Genomic DNA, 23,488 nt, shown 5'->3' with positions numbered 1-23,488 from the left:
GAGCCATGACATAGAAATTTACCTTATAATTCATGAATAGGGTTAAATCTGATGAATTTGCTGTTATGCCTGTGCCAGAATTATTTAATGAAGAAAGACAAAAAAGAAACCCACCCTACTTTTTTATACTAGTTTAATGCATTGGTTCAAAAGTATTTTGGATGCATATTTGCTTTTTCTACATTCCTAATAAGAAGAAAATCTGGATTGTTTATTAGGTCTTGGATACCTGTCCTGGGGTTACTGTATGATACTGTATTCCCTATCATCTGCCCTTTGCCAGACATGAATCCTATGCCTTTCTGTGTCTTTAAGCTGGGTCCTAGAGAAAGGGAGGAAAAAAAAGTGAGCGGCTTTGTGTTCAAGGACACAGATACACATGCCCCTGCATTCCTGGCTGCTGCAGAGCGGAGGAAAGCACCTTCCTGCTTTTCCCAGCTCACAGCTCTCTGCAGCAGGGAAGAGAGTGGCATTCTCTTGTTTTTTAGCTAGGTTTTAACTAGTTTGTTGGCTAAAGCATAGAGCCTGGGGCTTTAGTTTCTTCTTCTTCTCTTCTGGACTGTTCAGCAACACCAGAACATCATCCGGGAGACCCTACACACCAGCCTGGAGGGGCCCACACTGAACCCCAGCTCCGGAGAGGAGAAAGCCACACCCACAAATGACTCTGAGATCTACCCATGTTCTCTCCACAGTGAGAGGTTTTATTATTTAGCAATTTTTTCCCCCATGCCTGCGTGCACTTTACTTGTTAAATAAATAGGTTTTTTCACTTTTCCTAGGAGGAATTTCTTCCCGAACCTGGTGGGGGAGGGATGGCTGTAACCTGCCTTCTATCAGAGGACGTTCATTTTGGACATTCCTCCGAATTTTGTCTGTAAATGTGAAGAAACTAGAGCCATGCAGCTGGATACCTTTAAACAATTAGAAGGATTTATCTAAAATCTAGCTTAGTCTAACTATCAGGTCAAACGTAAATGAGCTTATGTCTAAGTTTTGAAGAGAGCTGGAGTTTTGTGAAAATAATTTGTATGAAACAACTGCTAATACAATGCCAAGCCTTGGTTCTACCTTGCCATGAAACGGAGTCCAAGTCTACATCTTATGTTGACTTCTGAATCTGGGAATAGATAATAGCGACCATCAATTTCCTCAAAATATGTTCCTTCCATCCAATTCCTCCAAGAGTAATATCAAAGTACAGATCCAAAAGGTATTTATGGATAACAAGTACTTACATGTAACCTTTGAATTTACTGAGATCATTGTTTGGCATTTCAAAGACGATGGTGTTTTGGAAAAATTTGGGTTCAAACACAGTCTCCTGCAAGAGAAAACACAGTGAGAGAGACAAATCCAATGAGTACTTGAAATGCTAAACACTAAGAGAAGCTTAATTTAGACCACAAGGGCTTGGAGCACTTGCCCTAGAAGGAGAGACAAAGTCATTTTTGCTCATTCAGCCTGAAGCAAAGCTTCAGAAGGGCTGAGTATTTCCCCCTCTTGGAATAACAACTGCCTGGAAGTGTTCAAGGCCAGGCTGGGCAGGGCTCTGGGCAACCTGATCTAGTGGAAGGTGTTTCTGCCCATGACCGGGGGTTAGAACGAGTTGAATTTTAAGGCTCCTTCCAATCCAAACCATTCTGGGATTCTATGATTCTATGAAATATTCAGATTACTTAGAAAAAGAGTAGTCAACCAAGAGCAAGCTCAAATGTAAAGAATTTCAAGATTTAACAGGATTTTTGATTATGCTAGAAGACTTATGTTACTGGCCAGGATGGTATAATCATAAAGAGACCACACATTTGAATGAATGTATCATAATCAAATAAAATGAAAAGCAAGACTAAGCATAAAACCCCACCACCCAACACTAAAATGAACAAACAAATCCAGAAGGGGGAAGGCAGAAGAACAAGCTCACACTGCTTGGAGAGACAAAATGAGACAAAGCTTTTCAGGCTAAGGGCTCACTTATACAGAGTTTGGAGTTGAGCATGATTTTATTTGAGTTCCCCAGTGTTCAGGGAAATGGCTTGGGGTTTGGACTACATGAAGCAGTCCAGAAAGCAGTCAGCACGAGAGGTACCTGACTGCCATAAGTGGTGATTTAGTCTTAACTGAAAAATACACAGAACTTTGATCTTTGATTAAGAAAATGTAATAAAAATGGGATGTGAGAAATGTGAAAGATGATAATTATTGCTGTGCCACAGAATTTTTAAAAGAACTGAAGCTCACTTAATATAAAATCCTCTGTTAGGAAAGCTGGAAATAAAGTCTGCTGCTGGGCCTCCCTACCTTTTTCTACAGCAAGCACTGTGCTTTAATGTTTACATTATTTTCTCTCTCTTGTTCTTTTTTTCGTAAATGAAACATATATTCTTTTTTTTTATACTTTATATATATATACATAAGTACAAAAAAGTAGAGCATAGATAAAAAATTGTTGGAGGAAATATACAAGCTTCAGGAATATAAGGGCATTTTGTATACCTTCTGATCCTTGTGGCTGAGTATTTTTAGAATGCCTGTTAAGAGAGAATTTTCACCTCTGCTGAATCTTGTTCAACTCAGTGAACTTAACAGGAAAATCAGTTCATACTTGGTTTTGCCAGAAGTATTTGTACAACAGGAGAACAGGAAGATACAAAAGTCACAAAAGTCACCTGGAATGTTCATTGCTAAGAAAGAAAAGTAGTAGGCTTCTAGATAGACAGGGGTATGGAAGAATGATTCTTCTCTCTAATTTTTTCTCTTTTGGTGACAAGAATTTTGTGTTTTAAAATCCAAATTAAAAATGTCATAAAAGGAAAAAAATAATAATCCTTTCTCTGTCTTTTACAGATAGTTGTATTCAATATTCCTAAGCATATCACAGAATCAGAGAATGGTTTGGGTTGGAAGGGACCTTAAAGATCATCTTGTTACAACCCCTCCCATGGGCAGGGACACCTTCCACTAGACCAGGTTGTTCCAAGCTCCATTTAACTAGGCCTTAGACACTTCCAGGAATGGGGCCCCCAAAACTTCTCTGGGCAACCTGCATCAGGGCTTCGCCCCCCTCAAAGGGAAGATCTTCCTAATATCTCATTTAAACTTACTCTCTGTCAGTTTGAAACCATTCCCCCTTGTCCTGTCCCTCCATGCTCTTGTAAATAGTCTCTCTCCACCTTTCCTGCATCCTAAACTGAAGAACTAGCCTCAGTTCATATGTATTTCCTCCCTGTTTAAAGAGTCACTTTATAGACAGACATATCTGAGGGGGTTTTATGCAGTTCATAAATCACAGGACTAAGCAAAGCTCAAAGAACAAGGAAGAATTTGGCACACTAAAATCTGCATGTGTGATATTTCATGAGCTGGGTTTTTTTATCCAATGCACTGTTTACACAAACACACTACAATAACAGCGTGATACAGGTGGCTGTATCAGCTCTGACCTTCCCGAACAGTGGCTGTCACCATGGCCAGAACTGCATTCCACTCTGCTAATGTAACAGGAGTTCTTAAGTATGGACACTCCCAGGCATACAGTTTATCTCAATAACAGCTCAAAGTCTAAAGAAAATTACCATGAATAGGCAGTCTGGGGCATAATTTAGCACGTGGGTATTTTCTGATGTGAAGGAAGACTTCCTCATATTACGAACAACTGAGGCAAAAGTTTGCATTTTGTGTAATGGTAGAGCACCCTGTTCTCCTCTAAAAGCAAAAATAGAAAACCTAACATGTAAAGTAGGACTACATGACAAAAATGCAGCATTTAAAAAAATGTTAAGTAGCCAGTTTACTGTTTTTCTGCTAAATAGCTACATATTAAAAATTTCCAGTGTTTCTCAGGAACAAACCCTCTCCCTAATCATCACTGGAAGGCACTGGAAAAGGCCTGTGCTATGTGCCATAGCATCCACAATATGAGAAAGCCCTTAACTGTCTTTGCAAAGTGATTTCCATTTGAACAATGAGCAAATAACACTGGAGTACAGCACCTGATCCCAACTGGCCATGGAAATGGTGTGCTTTTATTTAATAAGTCTGGTTGCTCCCTGGCAGCTGTGTCCCACACACCAGTAACCCCAAAAGTCTTCCTAATGGCAGTGGTACTAATTGCTAAATAAATTAATTTAATTCCTAGAATTACCTGTGAGATTTTATTTCCTGTCTGCTGGACTGATTCCAATGGAAGAAATTCTTCCTCCTCACATGCTACCACTCCTTAAACTTGTTCTGGGTTATTTGAAAAACTGCCCTGCTGTGTTTTTAAAGATACTTGAAAATGTAAAAACTCTCCCTAAGTCATATTTTCTAGTTTACTTCAGGTTTATCCAACATGGGCCACGCGAATATAGCACTAAAGTGTAAAAAGGAAATGATACTGTCCATGAAAAAAAATGGTGATCTTAAGCATTCAAACTGAATCACAAGCTGATGTCAAACATATAACTTAAAAAAAAAAAAATTTACCTTGAGGTCCTATTAAACTGCTCAATCTACTCCTACACAGGATTCCATTCTTAAAATTTTTCCAACCCAATGTGCCTTAAGCAGCTTCCAGTTGAGCTACCACATCTCCACCTGCCTATGAAGTGTGTGTGGTGTGTCAGCCACAAAGGAGACAGAATCCATAAGGAAACGCACGGATGCTTTGGCAGGGAACCATGAGCTTTCCTCCAATTCCCATGCAAAAATAAATCCCTCAGTGTAGTGGCTTTGCTGTGGCACAATGGCCATAGCTGGAGACAATATGCCCGTGGGCTGCATTTTCAGACTCACCTGGCTGCTGAAGCCCATCACAACCTGGCGCTGTTTGAGGTTTGTCTCCCCATCGAGGTTGGCAGTTTCCAGGTGGCAGATCCCGTTCTGATCAGAGGAGTAGAGCAGCAGGATATCTGCTGGGATGATCTCGTTACACTGCAGCTGCACAAAGTCCCCCACTTTGACATCTTTCCAGCACTTCTCCACATAAGCGTGTTCCTCCCTGTGTATTAAAAACATATCATGGGTGATAAGTGACATTAGGAAGGCAGGACTGCTGACTTGTGGGGCTTCAAAAAGAGAAAATAGAAGATAGGGGCACAGTGATTTTTTTTTTAAGGGACACAGCACAGAAGCTAGAAATTAATGATTCAGACACTTCCATAGCACCACTTCACCATATGTCATATTCAAACCATATCTTTACATGGAATAAAAAATATACAACAAAAGTTCTCTTTCATTCTAGCACTAGTCCTATAATCTGCACAGCAAAATGTAGAAAGCAGTTCAGACTAACAGCAATACGTTCAAGTCTCTTATTGAAGAAATTTAAATACTTCACCAAAACCTATTGTTTTTGACCACACGACTCTTTCCCAGGTACTTTCCAAGATCAGTATATAGATCCTGAAAGAAGAAAACTGGTACCTCAGCCACGCTTGCCTCATGTCTTTCCAGTTTGTAACTCTCAATAGGTAATTACAAATCTTGAGCTTAATATACAGAAACAACTTCAAAAGGTAAAAGAGCTGACAAATGATCCCTTAGTATTAAGCAAAAAAAATACCAGAGCACAAGTTTAATGGAAAAGGTAAAGTGAGAAACAAAGAGCTTCTAAAAAAAAAGAAAAAGTAAAAGAAAAAGACCCTATGGGATTCAAGGAAAATAAAATACTATTTCATCAACAAACTAAGTTCAGCAGAGTTTTTTTGACTTTACATTTTCAATAATTAATCCTTCAACTGCTCTTAACCATCTAAGCAGACCAAAAACTGCACAATAAACTTTAACATTAGTTAATGGGAAAACTGCACTGGCAGCAATTGCTTGGTTCCTCTAACTCCTTGAGAGGAAATTATTTTTCCAATATAAATCATTGAAGCACCTTATGCCTTGCTCTGTGAGAGGGAAATGCTCATGATACTTCACCAGACAGACAATAAAAGTCCTTTTGTAATGACTCATTCTCATTTCTGGTTAAGTTTTTAATCATCCTCATCTATTGCCTGGAGAATACCATCTTTCACTGAAGTGTTTATATCATGAGAAGGGGAGCAGTGATAGAACAGATAAAGTGTTTTGTTACAGTTCAAAGCACACATCCAAGCACTGCTTCACAGCCAGGCCAAGGGATGCTTCCTGCTAACCTACTTTCCTGGCTTTCTGCAAAGCAAAGCCAGCCACAATGCTGCCAGGCAAACCCTCACACTTGGCTTATGCCCTTATCTGCAAAACAACATCAACTAACAGTTATCTGTATAGGTTATGCAAGAAGTTAAATTCTGCACATTTCCCAGTGGCACACACTTTTTACTCAAGAAAAGAACCCCTCAACCTAATTATTTGAATCCCTTTACTGCTTCTTTTGAGGCACTTACTAAACTATGGGGTTGTAGCAATATTTTTTTCATGTTACATTAATTTTTTCCTGTATTTTTCATTCTTCTTTTTTTTTCTGACTCTACTTACCTGCATGTCCTTTTTCTTTTGCTCAAAAACAGACATAAAAGACCACACGGAAGAACAGAAGTTTGTTCTAAGTTAATTAGATGTTTTTTAAAAAATCTAACTAAATTTCTATTTGAAAAGTATTTTAGCAAGTATATGCCGAGTATTTAATCCTCTACAAAGCAGATACTAAGTTAATATACCAAATCAACTATGTAAGTACTAATCCTTTCCATGCCAAACACCCTCTGAATAGGACTTCTTAATGTTTTTGTTTAAAACATGAAAGAAGGAGTACAAGATCAGTTTAGAGGAAGTAGATGTCTTGTCTTACCATCCTAGACATCTGGATGCCATTTATAGTTTGCATATTATGTTTACTGTCACTTCTGCAGAGCAATCCACCTCTGTGTACGTCAACTCTTGTGCAATTCAGAAGTTTACAGAATATATTTCTGATTTTGTCCTCTCATAAAATGCTACAGAAGGACCTTGTCCAGCTGGCTGTGTTCTGCATCAGCTGAAAGAAACCAGACTAGCACAACTAATCCATGGAAATCACGGACTTGTAATATTTTTTCAATAACTCCCCATGAAACCTACATACATGTAAAGCTTCAGGCTTCTACCCAGTCACTAATTACAGAGGAGAGAGTGAGTCAGAAAAGCCAAATGATGTCTTTCAGATCAGAGGAAAAGCCTTACTTAGCACAGGGACTACAGTTCAGGAATTGCTAAAATCTCAAACCTGCATTCAGGTGAACTGACTGTCCCTCTATCCCAGCGAATATTCAAAAACCACACATTTTCTGCTCCTGAAGAAAACTCTTTATCTGGACTTGTAAGATGAAAAATTTTCTATAGCACAAAGCTTTTCTAGAACATTGTAGGGAATTTCCAGCAGATGAAAGGAAGAAAAGTACTTCATGATGAAACTGGTGCACCCCATGGCAGCACTGGCCTAGTTGTCTAACAAGATTTTTCAGATGAAGCAGTTTCCTTTCAGCAATTCCTGTAACTGGGAACACTGCCCATTTTCTGTTCAGTGATTAAAGTTCATAGCACAAGCTCTGGTTGCTAAATAAACAGAGGAGCTTAATAAATCCAAGATGGTCTGATGAGAAATATATGAAAAGGGCAAATGTATTGAACTTATAAAATAAACAAGGTGTGGTGATTTTCAATAGGTGGGAATCTGGATATCTGATTCATATAGCATGCGGCATCAGGGCTGTGGCACACTGAAGACAGGATGTAAGATAAAAATTCCTCAGTCCCTTCTCTCTTTTACCAGGCAATTTATCAAAAGCACACTCAAAAAGTGTTCCCTTGTTAATAGATATCATGACGATGCCCATCAGAGTATGATAGTGCCAATGAAAAGAGGCCTTGAACATTCAAAATGACGTCTGCCAGTGCTGTTATTGAACTCATCAAATCTGACCAGAAGGCATGAACTAAACAGATTTTATTAAGTCATTTCTGGGAAAAAAAGGACCATAAAAAGATCCTGCTGCAGTTGGAGACCACGGGGGAACTTAAATAAATTATTGACTTTGTGTCAACAATTTGATTTTGCTTTCTTGGATTCAATAAAGATAAATTTCAAACAAAAACTGGATCAAAATGGACGGTGAATGGAAGGAAATAAAAATTATTGTTCTGCTATACAGAAAAGATTGAATAAAAGTAATTTTTTTTGTGCACTCCACAGCATGTGTGTGTCCTAGACTGCCTTAAAGAAAGATCTTCAGAAATCTTTGTTACCTAGAAGCATTTTATCGGATAATTAGTCCAGTGAATCTTATTCCCTAGAATTACTGCAAGCTCCATCTTGGGATCCTTTGCAGTTTGAAATAAAGATATTGTTTGCTCTGCACTATACCCCCCCCACCCCGACCCAAATTGTCACCAGGTCATGACAACTAGAAAAATGTATCAGTGTCAGTGTCATCAATAGAGAAACCGACATATAAATATTTTTCTGTATGTAAATTTGCTAGAATGCTATATTTGAAAATGGCCGCTTTCAAGAATCACATATTTTATAAAAAATGCCAATATTCCGGGATCTCAAATCACACAGCTGCTTACCCTTCACAGTCTATTTTTGCAAATAGAAATTTCGCACACTTTTATGCTATCAAAGATTATCAGCTTTTATACGCAAACTCCTCACAAAACATTTTCAAAGATCACTTTATGGCCATGACCTCACCATTAGGAGCTACTGCCACAAAACAAAAAAACTGACAACAAAGGAGCAGATTTAGGACTCGAGGAAGGCTCAAGATCAAACAGGAACTGATTCTGAAACCTGTCCATAGGTCAGAGTACAGCACAATTGGCTGATAATGTTCTCGAGCTGCAGATACTGTTTGAGCATAGGAAAATGCCATAGTATACGTGTGGGTTTGTCACTGGCTCCTGCCATGATCTCATCCCAGAGTGGGAGGGGTTTTTCATGTCAGCACATCAGCCCAGCAGCACCAATGATGTCATTTAGCAGTGGCCAGTCCTGTATCCAGCCCCAGCCTTTCCCCAGAACGCCAAACTCTCAGTATTTGAACACTATGTTAAGACAGCAAAAGCCCTTTTTAAAATAATAGGAATGAAATTTTTCTAAAGTCTAATAAAGTACATACACTTATATCATACTGGCATTCCAAATTCCTCAATGCTAATAACAGATCTGTGGATACAAAAATGCTGTTAGCAAGGAATTTTCCTACTTCTTCTAAACTGTGGGATAATTTTCTTTCTCATGAAAGATAATAGCAGAAATTCTGTAAACTAAGAACACCTGCAACCTTGTAGAATTATGTTTATGGTACAGTAGAAAAATATTTTGACAATGGATGTTTTAGGATTTTAGCCAATCCCCCCAAGGAGTGGCTGATCCTTTGTCCAATTAGACTATGAAGAAAAAGTCTATAAAAGAGTTTGTAAAATAATTAAATAAATCAATCTTGCTGCACAATTCCTGCCTGCTGGATCTTCTCTCCTCCTCCCTACGGCTGCGGGACATGGTAATATTGACTGTGGAAATACAGATCCTATCTTTTTATGTGCTTAAACTGCCTATAGCATCATAACAAGTAACTTCTCATTGATACAAGCCTATGCTCAACTTCTGTAACCAACTGAAGTTTACATAAACTTTAAGTACCAGAACTTTATAAAAGTATTATTTGTTCATATAAATGGTTTTGGATTTCTTTTAACTCACCTTTGAAGAAATAAAATAAAATAGATGTAAACAATGTGTTGCTTAGATTTTACTAGGTTCATTTTGTAAATTGTACATTATTGTATTTAGGAAAATCTGGGGGTTTTTTACTGCCTTGAGCAAAATACTGTTACAATTCTTCTTGACACCAGCTGGAATGAACAGATAATTCCAAGGTCACTCACTTAATGTCTCTTAATTGTTAGCATTAGTTTCTAGGGACTCTCATTAACTTGTGAAGTTTCTGGAAAGCATAGCCTACATCAGCTTTTTTGGTAGTCATATCCTTATATGACCATGTAGCTCTTGAGGTCACATGGTAGAAACCTGCCACTCTCCAGGTTTTAAAGGTATTTTAAAAGTTCAGACAGGTAGATGAATCTTAATGCCATGAGGCCATGATTCTGCAGGTCTCTGAGCCAAACCCCACAGATTCTCATTTAATTGGTTCTAATGTTTAGTCATTAGCTCCTGCTGTCTGCTGTCTGCTAAGCCATTGCACCTTTTCTGTGAAGCAGCTTTAAATGCCTTGGCAGGTAATAGATCTTGAAGAAAGCTCTGACAAAGCAATACACAAACCAGTGGTAGATTTAGTAATGTATTTTATGGATTTTCTTCCACAGAGACCAAGGATCTTCTCTGTAGCAATACACTGTGACTGACAACAATTACTAGCTCACCACTCTTCCACTTTCAAATGGTGGTGCCTGGACCAGCTGAGAGAAGGTTTGCATTTAGTCAGTTCAGCATGTCCCATAATTCTTCACAATGCAATCATTATACCCCACACAAGGTTTTTTAATTTGTTCACAATTTTGGTACCACTGGTTTCAAGCAGTGTCATGGTGACGTAACAAACCTGAGTATACTGTTGGATAAGGACATTTTCTCAGCTCACTGGGAGGTTGAAGAATGCCTCAAGCAGAAGGTACTGTTTGTACCTGTACTCGCTGCTAATTCAGGTATCCACAGCTAAACTAGATACAAAATTTCCACAGTGCATGAAGTACAGACAAAAGTTGTAGGGATGACAGAGCAGAGGATGCCCATTGCCAGAGAACTACACACTCATGCTTGACATTAGGGGGGTAGTAGCTTGCAACTAATCCAGGTTCATGCTTTGTGGCTGTCATAGGACTGCACCTATTCAGAAGGTGTTCAGTCTCCAGCTGATGAGATTTCTGCACTGTTCAAGGAAGGTACCACTGAGGTGTAGACGCCTTGATATTGCTATGCCTGAGAAAATTGATTGAAATTTTGCCTGTGGTGAGGTTTTGAGTGGGACACAGGCTTCAGACCTTTCTTTTTTTGTGTATAAAATGAACCTACTAAAGCCTCCAGCAGGCTCCTAATCTTTAAAGTTATGCTTTGTCAGAAAACAAAAATAATAAAGCAGAAAGAAAAGGGTCTTTAACAAGTGAAAACTCACTGCTGCTGACCAACACTTTAAATTAAGTGTTGGCAAGAAATCTTTCTGCTCACTGTGCCCTTGGCAGGATGGGATTTTCCTCTCATCCTGCTTTCTACTTGACAAAATTTCAGGTTCACCTTGGGTTGAATGACTTGCATATGATATTTCTGAGTCCAGAGAAAAATGGTTTTCTTTGAACTCTGAGACTTGACAGTAGGTCAATTCCTGTTTTCAGGCATGTTCCCTACCATTTTCTCTGCTTTCTTCCAGATGCCCCACACTGCCCCTGGTCACTGCATCCCTGGCCAGTCCCAGGCACTATCCCAGACATGGAGAGCATGCATGGGAGGTGCAATCTCTCCTCCTTTCAGAAATCCAGCAGAACAGAGCATATGAAAGAGGTTCAAACAGAAGGGCAGCCTTTGCCTTTGCTGCCCAGATTCCCTAAGAAAACATAAAGTACCCTGTATAAATTCACTTGTAGGCAAGCAAATCTCCATTTCTGTCAGAGAGAAAATTGCAGCACAGAATTACAATACTTTAATTGACTGAAATATTTTAATTCTCTTTCAAACCACTGAGTCCGGCTTAAGCCACTTTCAGCTTTTCAGCTGAAACACATTTATGAGTTCTTTGTTTTTTCCTTCTTTCTATACCTCTACTCTAGGGCTAACCCAGAGTAAGTGCTGATGCAAAAATCTTAAAATGTTCTAAAATCTTACACTAAGCAGACAAAGAGTCAGAGTGAAGGCCAGCCTAAATTTTTTGTACCACAGACATCAGTGGACTTAAGAGAAGAGGAGGAGATTGATGCTTGTAGGAACTACCTGAAAACCACAGGGCCTGAAAGCATTACAGAGGAACTTTCTATGGAAAGAGTAATCAGGCTACTTAGGATGCCTGTCATTTAGGATACCTACATCTCCAAATGCTCCACAGGATGATTCAAGGCATATAAACAAGGCTTCTCTGAGTCACTGTCTCAGATATCTGAATTTAGGTTCTTAAGATTAAGCAATATGAATAGCTTAAATAATGTTAATGTTTTTGTGGCTGTTGTGCCATACTGAACTGTGCATAGCCCTTGCATTTGTATCTTAGTGTCTACCAAAACACTGAGGAAAAAATAGGTTAAATCTCCCAAAAAAGTGAAATTGATGCAAAAAACTGTCTAGATGCTATGGAGTATTTACAGAATTTGAAATAACCCTCGGGGTATAGTACAGCCAAGCTATATAATAATTACATATCAATTAGTTCCTTGAACATTATAGAACTTCAAGAAAATGAAATACTAGCTTTTAGCAACTATTGTATTGACATTCACTTTCAGGTTTGTATACCACATTCAATGCTGGCCTGTTAGTAAGTTAATGACAAACTGAAGAGAGTTTTGAGAAAAATAACTGTTGGGGTTTTAGTTTAGTCTGGTTTTTTTTTTTTTTTTTTCCTGTTAAAGGAATTTTCTCCCATATGCATGTTGCTAGGGGACAAATAGCTGTACTTAAGAAAGACAAAAGGGGAGTGGGGCGGACCTGGCTACTCTTTTGTCTACACCTGGGTGTGGGGTCAGTTCGCTCTGAGCGTCCAGAGAGAGAAGCTGCAGAGAAAGGAGCTGCTGCTTCTTTCTTTTTGGCCGTTCTTTCTTCCTGCTGGAAACAACGCCGGGACCCCAAAAGCCGCTTTCCCTGCCCTGCTGGAGACCGGGCTGTGGCTGCCCTGCCCCGCTGCTGCTTTGAGCTTCCGCTACGCTGTAGCCCTGCTCGCCCTGCCTGCCTGGGCCTCCGTGGGCTTTTCCCATCTGGATACATCTCGTCTGCCACCCGGGATTTGCGTCCGTCCCTGCCGCTTCAGCCGCTGTTCCTGAGAGTCCGGGATCGGCTGCCCAGGGGTTTGTGAAGCCTTTGTTCCATCCCTTCCCGGGATCCCAGAGCACCAGTGCCGCGGGTTTCCCGAGCTCGCTCCGGAGCGCCCCCTGCAGCCGCGGGGGAACCATCGCACCTGCCCTGCTCACCGGGAGCCGCCAGCGCCCCTGCCGGCTGCGAGCGGAACTGCACCCGAGGGGAAATAGCCTGACAGCCGAGAAGGCTGGCACTGGGTTTGTGATTGCTGTTACTGCCAGAGTTGTTGTTGTTTTGTTTGACTGGTTATATACATATATATAGAGAGAGTAAAGAACTGTTATTCCTATTTCCCACATCTTTGCCTAAAGGCCCTTGATTTCAGAATATAATAACTTGGAGGGAAAAGGGGTTATATCTGCCACTTCAAGGGGGGCCTCTGCCTTCCTTAGCAGACACCTGTCTTTCAAAACCGAGACAATAACCATGGTAGGTTTGGAGGGACTGACTGACAAGAAAGATGAAAAGATCAATCTGAACCAGTCTTGACTAAAAGGTGTCAGGGTGCAACAAAATTAATGTGATAAAAATCACACATATTTGAAGATTATAATTAACTGTTATGGATGTAGACTAACTAATTAGGGTTGCATGAAATCAGGTGACTTGAAAATTTGAAATGCAATTAAAGAGGGATAATAAAGCATAGTATCATAGAAAATGCTTTGGCATTTTGTAGTAACGGAAGTCTACCTTGCTTGGAAAATTTTAAAGCAGACAAAGTATATTTTAAAGAATGCCATGAGACAGCAGGCATTTAAACACAGGTCTATATCATCTGCAATTCAATTTTTTGTTCTCTCCTTTTGGTGTTGTGTGATTTGTTCCAACAGCACAGCAGTTTGTCTACAGAGTATGATTCCAAAAGTTTTGGTTCCAAAAGTACAAACTCTTCAATCAAAAATCTAGGTTATTGCACCTCCCCAAGACACTTTATTACCTATTAATTTTTCTCATTTTTTCAACTAAACATTGTTTAAATACACTACTGGAAGTGTCTTTTCTTTCATTTGACCAGAAGACTAGATTTCCCATTCCAGCTGATCTGTGTGAAAAGAAAATTAGAATAAATATGTTTACAGGCCAGCCTATTTAATTTCCCTTGCTCTGTGTTGAAAGAAGGCAAGTTACTGCATTTCCCCTTGTCTTCAAGAAAGTTTTAGAGAACATTCAGCATTTGGAAAAGTTTGGTTTGCCTTTGTATTTCTTTTGGAACAGGTGCCAGAGTCTTTATTAAAATCTGAAATAAAGACAACATACACTCCAAGATTACCTCTTAAAATCTAAGTAATATTTCATCTTAGGATGGAAGATCAGTTGTTCTATTAAAAATAACTGTTGGTTGCCACCATATTAACAAAATGTGCAGTGTCTCAAAAAGACTTTCACCTATGTTAAAACAATTACCTATTATCAGCAGATGATTAATAAGGAATAAAAACTAGAAGACATCATGCCCTTCCAGGACTTTGCAACTAGCAAGAACAAGAAATATCAGCCTCTGAAAGCACCAGAGAAGCCTGATTTAAATTATTCATTATATAATAAGCTGTAGTGACTGATCTAATGGCAATTGTCATTACTCACATTTTTTCCAGACAGGATGAATGCTGTAGTCTGAAGCCCTTCTCATTTTCCTTTCCCTTACAGCACCTTTTTGGACCACAAAACTTTGGTGCAAGACAAGATCCTAGACAAGACTGATTGATAGATCAAAATCTTTTTTATTGGATGGAATAACCAATTTTAAGGCAAGCCCATCTCGTGCTGCTGCATCACAGAGCACTCACAACTACAACTTGGATCTGGATTTGAAGATATGTTGCAATTCCATCGTGGACATTTTTCCCTTATACAAAACAAGTTTTACTGTATTCCCTTCTTCTCATGTTCCCATGGTAAAAGGCTTTCAGATCTAAACTGACATAGTTTCTGTGTGTAAAGAGGAAATAAATAAGATCCCTCTGGGGATTTATTCATTAGCACCTACTGCCCCACCTATTCTGTCCCATACTGGTTTTAACAAGTATTAACAATTAATCCATTGCCTCATGGGCTAATGCAACACTGGAAAAGCTAGAACATTCAACCAGATTGAAATCGCAAAGATAGGCAGAAGAGGCAGTTTGCCACCCTACCCAAAGAGCTACCATTATTGACAGTCTTCACCATGGAAGAGAAGAAATCTTAAATCCACATTATTTAGAAACTTATAAAATGCCAGCTCTTTTGGAAAAGTTGCAAAGGAGAGCAGTGCAGTTTTTTTTTCTTACAAGTAATTTTCTATATGTGGGCCTAAGTTTAGCCCCTAAACAAGCAAACCTATTGCTTTCCTGCTTAACTAGCAGGACATAAAAATAAAAACCTGACAAACACATGCAGAAGAAACAAACAGAAATGACAGCTCCATGTGATAAAAGCCAGAGTTCTGCAAGATCTTGCTCGTGAAAGCACATGTTATATAAAGCATTGCTGATTAATTTGAGGGATGACAGGCACATTCACGGAGATGGAAAGTTTTGCACTTCTGACTCCCAGATGTGATATTTTGTCAGGGAGAAATAATTTGCTACTTGCTAACAGAACAGTTTTGATACAACAAAACATAATTTTCAATCTTCTGAATGTCCTAAAAGCAAGAAATCATGAAACACTTTGAAGAAGTGAGCACACACACATGTAGTTAATTCGAGATGACTAAACAGAGGCATATATTACTATCTTTCATTTTTATACTGTGTTTTTACATGTTCATTTTACATACTGCCTAAGAACGAAAAAATAACAGAAAGCTACTCAACAATGTAGAGTAGAAAATAGAATGTATTTCAAAGGGCCAGGTTTATAAGAGATTTCTTGGCATCTAAGAATGCAAATAAGTCCCATGACAGATCTTGTTCTGTGCTACCTTATATTGATAGAATTAAAGCCTCTTGAAAATGTCTTAGAAATTCAGCTGCTTGTAGCTCTTTAAGCACCTATTTTCAGCACACTGCATGTCTAAGAGGCTGATAGACACACCAATATAATGAAACTCACACTTAACTTCCCAGTACAAAAATGCTTTAAAAAAAAAAATCTTTCCCTCCATGAGAACAAATACCAGGTGATATATAGTAGCCATGACTTTCCCCTATTTCATCTAATGACTGATTTTTCAGCAGTTATTTATTAATTTTTTTAAACAAAAAGCCTCACCATTGATAAAAGATCTCGAGCCAATGTTTTTGGTAATAAAAGCTATACGAAGCTCACCTGCTGTAAATGCAGCATCCCATATTATTGATTTCTTTGTCTAATTTATACCGCCGAAAGTCCTCCCAAGCATCTTTAATGGCTGTAATGGTCATTATAACACAAATTGGGATCACAGACACCTCTGGTTGGAAAGCATTTACCACTGGCACAAAATTCAGCAGTGCAATGAAGACAAAATAAATATTGGCAAAGCGGTGAAACTGCTCATAGATATTTTTAGGGAGGAAAGTTAAGATGGTATATTTCGTGGTCTTAATTTCATTGGACTCATAGTATCTATTCAGATTTTCCTTCCCCTTCTTACTTCCAAAGGGAAAATTGGAGATGATCACTCGTTTATTTTCATTTTTCTTCTTTCTTTTCCTTATTTTTCCTCTCTTCTCCAGCTCCTCATTTTGGATTTCCATGTCTGGAGCACCACATCGGCAGCAGGCTTCCTTGAAAAAATGTTTTTTCCATATCATTGTAGAGAAGCAGCCTGGAACAATTTTCCTTGACATGTTGTTTTCCTTTCAAAAAGTATCTTCAAGATGAAAACCAACAAAGTTAGAAGAGTTCAATAATCCAAATGAACTCCCAAGCGGTGGAGAGAAGAGTTGATATGTCCAAAGCCCAGGGCTTCGTCTTTCACTCCAACCTCCACCTACCCAGGGACAGGGATCATCCTGACTCAGCTGCACCAGGTCCTAGAGCCTGCTGGGGCAGCTGCACCTCACGTATGCCAAAAGCCTCCTGAATGTTTTGTTCTTCCTATCAGCAGATGCCTGGAGGCCCCGTTCAGACCATTTCCCTGGCAGTAACTCTCTGCTATCATGAAGTGTCTCTGCTTTAACACAGAGCATAGGCACAGCTGAGAACATACACACAATTTTCACAGGTCACTCCCCGAGTTTCAGAATGACTTTATAACCCTGGGAGTTGCCAGGAAGCTCAAAGGTAATGGGTAGAGCTCCACGTCCCAGATGTCAACAGAAGATTGCTACAAGCCTCAGTACAGACAGTATTTCTCTTTTATTTCATCTATCTATTGTTTGTTTTCATGACCATAACATGGATTATTACTAAACAAACAAACAACCCCCATTCCCCCAAGCCAAGTAAACCTATGATTTTGTAGTCAGAGGAATAGCCATAAGCAAGTGAAGGGCAATGTGCCTGGATTGCCCTTCAGACTGATCCTTCTCCCCGATATACCCCAAACCTTCCTCTCTCACCCAGATACCCCTTCCCCTTTGATCCTTCTTCCTCTGACACATAAGTATGTCAGCACAGATGAGGGCTAATTTCCAGAAGAGTTAATCACATGTATGCAAACCACAGCAATTTTTTTTCTCTATGGCCTGGGCTTAAGGGCAGATGAAAAAAGGAAAGCACACAAATATTTAAACTTTTAAACAAAAACTCCTATTTGCTTCATAACGTAGTGACGAGTTAGGCAGTCTCAAGTCAAGTTAGTACTTGGACAAGAAACTGATGAAATCGAAATGTTGCAACAAGAATTGCAGTGAAAATATTTCTCCCTTCTGACTCAGTATTGAGCAAACAGCTGCCTGCAGATGTTGTACCAGCTCCAAAGCCAAGCTAGGCTGTATTGATCTCTCTGTTTACTGGAAGTCCTAGAACTTTTTCCATCTCTTGATTATGATTCACCTTGAATGTAGTTGATCATTAATTTCTCTATTACTGGTTTTAGCGTGAAACATCTGAAAGACATGGCTCCAATTTTCTTAACAGCCCCAGTTTTCTGTTCCAGACTTGGGTAAGTTTCATTTATGCTCCAGATCCTTCTGCTATCAGGAAAGGATGTTGTATGTGTTGGCAAGATGCTTTGAAAACTTAGAATGAAAACCTGTATATATCAGCACACACTGCTGTGATATGAAACAAAGCCTAAGTGATACTGAGATGATTTAAGTGAGCTAAATAAGGCATTTTTAAAGGTAGAAAAAAATCTTTTGTAACAGTTTTCCCAAACTTACAGTACTTTGAAAGGTCCGTGAGAGAATGACTGTAAAATCAGATGAGCAGTTTCTACCATAACAGAAGCAAGTAAAAATAAATGATTTAGTTTACTTACTTGTTGTATACCTTGGTTTTAGTTAAGTCTATTGTCTTATCATACTGGTATTTTCTGTAGTGTTCAATAACATCCTTAATCATGTTGGCAAGCAGCACCACAACCAGAGGCAGCATTGTAATCTCCCTATGGAAGACTTCCACTTGTGGGAACCAGTTCAGAACCACCAGAAAGAAGAAGTAAAGCATACCCAGCCTGAAAAGGTATAAAAAATACTAAAAGTAGTCAGAAATTAGAATGTATCCTTTCTTTAATGAACAACCCCCATTCTGTGTCAAAGGAACTTTAATAATTTCACTCCTCTACCCTCCTTTTCCTTTCTCCAGAATGAATTGATCAGCTGCTTTTCTTTAGAGTCTGTGAGATACATTTTCATACTATTATAGCTAACTCCAGTTTTGTCACATGTTAAAAACACTATTTATCTCTGGGATCTCCAAGGTCTTTAATGACCCCTCATCGCTTCAGTCTTGAAAATAAGCACAAAGTCAAACAAAAGCCAACCAAACCTTAAAAAACAAACCAATGAACTGTGGAAATGTTCCCATCAGGAATCCATGGAGGATTCTGCAAATGGAAGGTCAAATTATGAGAAGGCCGATCTAGTATACAGAATAAAAATTTCAAAGCTAGAGATGGATATACAACTTCCATTTATCTTTATTGTGATGATGGTTCCCTGGGCATCTTTTTATTTACACTTGATTATTTATGCTGGGGGATTTACACAATTTCAAACCAGCACTTGGAAAGAAACCTGACCTAGCACTTGCACATACATATATACTATTTCTACATCGGTAGACAGTCACTTTCTGACATTAAAAATAGATCAAAATTGAGCTGCTGAAATCCACAGAATTTCATAGGTGTCTCAACACATCCAATTAATTTTTTTGTGCTCTTAAAAATCAGAGGTTTATGCAACACAAAACCAGAAGGATTTTTAAATAAAAACTTTATTTTTTTGCAAAGAGAACTGTTGCAGCATTCTATTACGAAAGCTGGTCACAGCAGTGGTTAAGGACTCCCAGTGCTTACTTGCTTTAATCCACAATTTCAGAGTCAAATGAATTTTGTTACAAATTATCATCACCTAAATTTTAGTCCTGTTGCAACTACAAAAGCAGCCCTTCTCCATCACACTCAAATAGCACCATTTCAGAGAGAGTTTTTGAATCTCACAGATATTGAATGAATTTTTTTACCTGTGAAACTGTCCGAAAAGGTTTTGGGGCAGAAAAGTGAACCATGTGTATTTTGTTTCCAGAATATTCCTGTTTCCAGAATAAAATGCAGAAGCTTGTTTCCAGTCTTTCCACTGTCTCCCATTGTCAGGTAATACAATCCTTCATTTGTTTAGAATGAGTTTTGGTTTGTCTCTGACAGAAAGTAGCAGTAGTGTTGATTCTGATAGAGCCTGGGAGGGACTTTGAGCTCCCAGTCACTGCCAACGGTACAAAGCTGAGTCCACAGACAAAGACATTTGCAGCAGGGATGGCAGGCTGAAAGACAAATGCATGACAAGTGCTGAAAACTAATTCCATTCTGGCAGAAAATTCCCTTTATGTTTTGCAAGCAGAGGTTTAACACAAAGACAAGTCTCCTGCTCAGTGCACTGTATGTTCTTTCATCTCAGAACTTCTGCAGAGAATTTACACAATAAAAGACACAACAAATCTTCAATATGACAAAATCTATTTCTATCTCTGGGGACCAGAAAATATCTAAAATCCATTTTCTGTGTCTTATAAAGTCAATTTAACAGAGGTGAGCAATGGCTTTTCCATCATGAATCCTGTATCCTATTTTTCAAATTATAAAGTGCCACCAAATCTATTCAGACATTTTTCTTATGTGTTGATTTGGCACAGCCCGGTTTTTTGGTAGTGGGGGGGAGGGGGGAGGGGCACAGAAGTAGTTTCTGTGAGAAGCTGCTAGAACCTTCTCTGATGGCTCTGAAGATGGACATGCTGTTGGCCCAATTAGAGAGAGGTTGTTAACACATCTGTGATGACATACTTAAGAAGGAAATCAAAACCAGCACATGCACAGTTTTCTCCCAAGGGGTGGCAAGGCACTGCAACTGCCACTATCCTGGGCCAGCGTATGGCGATCCGCAGCCGCTGCAATTTCAGTGTGGCCCACAGTGAGCCTTGCCTGCCTGGCTGCCTGTAGCCAGCCGTGCTGTGGGCAGAAGGGCAGGGTTAGCAGCATCTTCTCCTTCCCGGTGCACTGCAGGAAGAGAGGTGTTAAATACTGCCAATGCTGTGGCAGCCACCACCACCCGTGTGGTAGTGGAGGGGCCACGTGGCCAGCAGTGGAAACATGGCAAGTGATTCCCCAATGAAGAACCTAAACAAAATCAACCTCTTGGCACTACAGGATGCTGCAAGAATCTTTGAATTAGTGGAACTTGTTAACAATAGTACCTATGGGCAGCAATTTTTCTTCTAGATAGAGAAGAGGAGGAAGTGAGGACATGTAAGAGAGAACAACATGGCAGCATCAAGGTCAGTGGAGAAGGGCAGGGAGGAGGTGCTCCAAGAGTTGAAACCAAAGTTCCTCTGCAGGCTGTGGTGAAGACCATGGTGAAAAAAACTGTCCCTCTGTAATCCATGAAGTCCACAGGAGATGCAGAGATCCACTCACAGCCTGCGGGAAAAGTGCTCACGCCGGAGTGGGTGGATGCCAGAAGAAACTGTGATCCAGTGGGAGACCAGAATAAAGAGAGAGGGCCACTGCTTCCAGAAATAGAGAAGGAGACCCCTTGCTTCCAAACTAGAGCAGCCTATCCTTAAAGGACTGCAACCTGTGGAGGAGTGACCCACACCACAACAATTTTGGGAAGACCGTTTATCCCGTGGGAGGCACCCACAGCATAATAAAAGAAAGACTCCTCTCCCTGAGCAAACTGAAAAAGAGCTCAGTGATGAACTGACCAAAACCCCCATGCCCTGTCTCCCTGTGCTGTCAGTGGGAAAGAGGGAGGGGCTGCGGGGGGAAAAGGTTTTAAAGGCTTATTTTACTTCTCATTATCCTCCTCTGACTCTATTAATAATAAATTTATGTTGTACCTTTAAATTTGAACCTGTTTTGCACTTAGAGTGTTTTCCTCCCAGTCCTTCAGTCATAAGCCTTCGTTAATTCTTTTTTTCCCTTTCCTCTGCCCAACTATAACAGAAAAAGGTGAGCAAATGGCTTTCATGGGTGCCTGGTGTTTAGCCAGCGTCAAACCACAACATCTTAAAATGTCTGACTTTCTTACGATACTTTTCCTGTTCATTCTTACTTATAAAGGGACTGGTTCAGGTGTTGAATCTTAATAGCTCAGATAATAAAGAACTGCAGTATCAGCTTAATCACATTTACACTCAGGTAACAGTTTTCCAAAATCTTCAGAGAAACCTGATTTGAAAGGAAAATGCCAGCCGGCACTAAAACAATGGATGTTTTATGGGTTGGAGAGATAAAGGAATTAAATCTCCCAATACTAATCCTATTATCATTGAAAACTTGTCTCCTGATTCGTACACACATCCACAACTGCAGGTGTGATCCAGCGTGCCAGATGCTTGAGCTCCAGCCATGCAAGTATAGGTGCTGTTATGCTCAATCTAAACATAACAAAATCTTGCTCCAACAGCGTGAGTTTGAGAACTAGAAGCTGCTGTACAATGACAAGGCACTAAATGTGCAAAAGCAAACCAGAAATGAAAGGCACTGGCCTTATACAGCTTCAAGGTTCCACTGAACAAAACATGTGACTGAATCCACCTCATTTAGACTGGGGGAAATACAGAGTATGTCACCCTCTTTGGAAAAAAAACCCCTTAATAATATTTAATAATATGTACAAGTTTGAGTCTTGGAAGAAGAGAGAATTACTCTGCCAGTGTGCAAATGAATGAGTATTTGACTGAAATCAAAATTACATTCAACATATACTGTCTTAGAGCCAGCATGTCCTTACAGCGTAACCTTTAAGGTGCTGAAAGACCTAAAGTACAATCAGTGGTGCTGAAGGATTTTATAATGAAAAGGCAGAAATTCCATTGTTGGTGGTTACCAAAAGACACACAGTGAGCACTCAGTGAAAACATTGTAGCCAAATGATGCAGCTCATATTTTCTAGGCTAAAGGCTAGACACCTGGAAAATTTTTTCACCTTGTTGTTGTTCTGAGCAATTAACTCCCCAGTTGATTTCAGTTTAAATTAAGATCTGAACAGTGGATGGAAAAGTGACCCAGACACCTATTGTACTACATACATCTTTCACCACATTATACATATATATATATCTTCATATAAGTTGTAGGTGACAGAATTACACACTACCTATCAGAGCACCTCATTCGGTATCTGAGATACATCAAGGTAGCTTGAAATTCCTTAGAATTTCTAAATAAAAAAAGCTATAGTTTCAGGCATATTGCTAAAAATAAAAGCAGACAAGATTAATTAAGGCAGCTTTACACATAATAGAACCATGTCTTCCACAACTTCCCCTGGGAAACTTTCTAAATCTTCACAAGTCACAATTAGGCAAGCCTGCTTGACATTCAAGAGGGCGTCTCTGCACTCCATCTTAAAAAATTTCTTAGTGTATAAATGAATTGATGAAATGATTTTGTTTTATTCACTTTGGAAATCAGCCCTCCTCCTGATTGTCTTTGAAAGGCAGTGGTCAAACAGTGTCATATCCATGAAGAGAGAGGCCAGTTGCTGCCATCAGGAAACTGAATGTGTTGCAGGAAATGTAGAGATGTCCTCACAAACCACACAGAACCAAGCAAGTGTTCTGTGGAGGGAATTACATAACTGGATGCATAATCAAAGCAGCAAGATAATGGCATTCTTGACCTGTGAACTTCAGTGCTGGGAGTGAAAAAGTAGCAGAAGCAAACAGAACTTGTTGTTTCAGATCACTAAAACCATAAAGGATCCTAAATGTGCCATCAATATTAGCAGATCACCTAACAGAAAAGAAGAAAGCACTCAAAGATACGTCCTTCTGTAAAATGACAATTATCTATAATTCAGACAACTTCTTACAAGAATATTCCAACTCTTTGGAACTTTGATGTGTTATGTCATCTTTCGTATGGCAGGAAATCCACAAAAAATATTGCATTCTTTTTGGCAATATATTTAATGTGTCTGTCCCGACTCTGAAAGA

General features: G+C 39.4%; 1 protein-coding gene and 1 long non-coding RNA gene across 4 annotated transcripts in view; one reads left to right on the top strand and one right to left on the bottom strand.

The window, feature by feature from the left end:
- The window catches only part of ATP10B (ATPase phospholipid transporting 10B (putative)), a 63,020-nt gene extending 43,121 nt beyond the window's left edge, over window positions 1–19,899 (bottom strand). Inside the window, exons 1-4 of one of the 3 annotated variants that reach the window (XM_042025442.1) lie at window positions 19,517–19,899; window positions 18,309–18,503; window positions 4,780–4,984; window positions 1,239–1,324 (exon numbers count right to left, since the gene is read on the bottom strand). In XM_042025442.1, coding sequence (XP_041881376.1) covers window positions 1,239–1,324; window positions 4,780–4,984; window positions 18,309–18,496 — 479 coding nt within the window. In that variant the 5' untranslated portion in view covers window positions 18,497–18,503; window positions 19,517–19,899. Of the gene's footprint in view, window positions 1–1,238; window positions 1,325–4,779; window positions 4,985–14,560; window positions 14,911–16,228; window positions 17,099–18,308; window positions 18,504–19,516 lie in introns of those variants that run through there. The other 2 variants (XM_042025441.1, XM_042025443.1) reach the window with 2 other exon arrangements.
- Window positions 17,807–21,003, top strand: LOC121663329. The gene is made up of 4 exons (XR_006015602.1): window positions 17,807–17,990; window positions 18,404–18,511; window positions 19,579–19,646; window positions 20,766–21,003. It is a non-coding gene; the product is annotated as an uncharacterized LOC121663329 (long non-coding RNA).
- Window positions 21,004–23,488: the final 2,485 nt, after the last annotated feature.

This window comes from Corvus kubaryi, unplaced genomic scaffold (assembly GCF_017639235.1).
Source record: "Corvus kubaryi isolate FWS band 111438036 unplaced genomic scaffold, C.kubaryi_AGA036_p1.0 37270, whole genome shotgun sequence".
Classification (NCBI taxonomy): Eukaryota; Metazoa; Chordata; class Aves; order Passeriformes; family Corvidae; genus Corvus; species Corvus kubaryi.
Note: the sequence above shows the minus strand (reverse complement) of the source record. Positions and strands in the feature narration are given on the sequence as shown.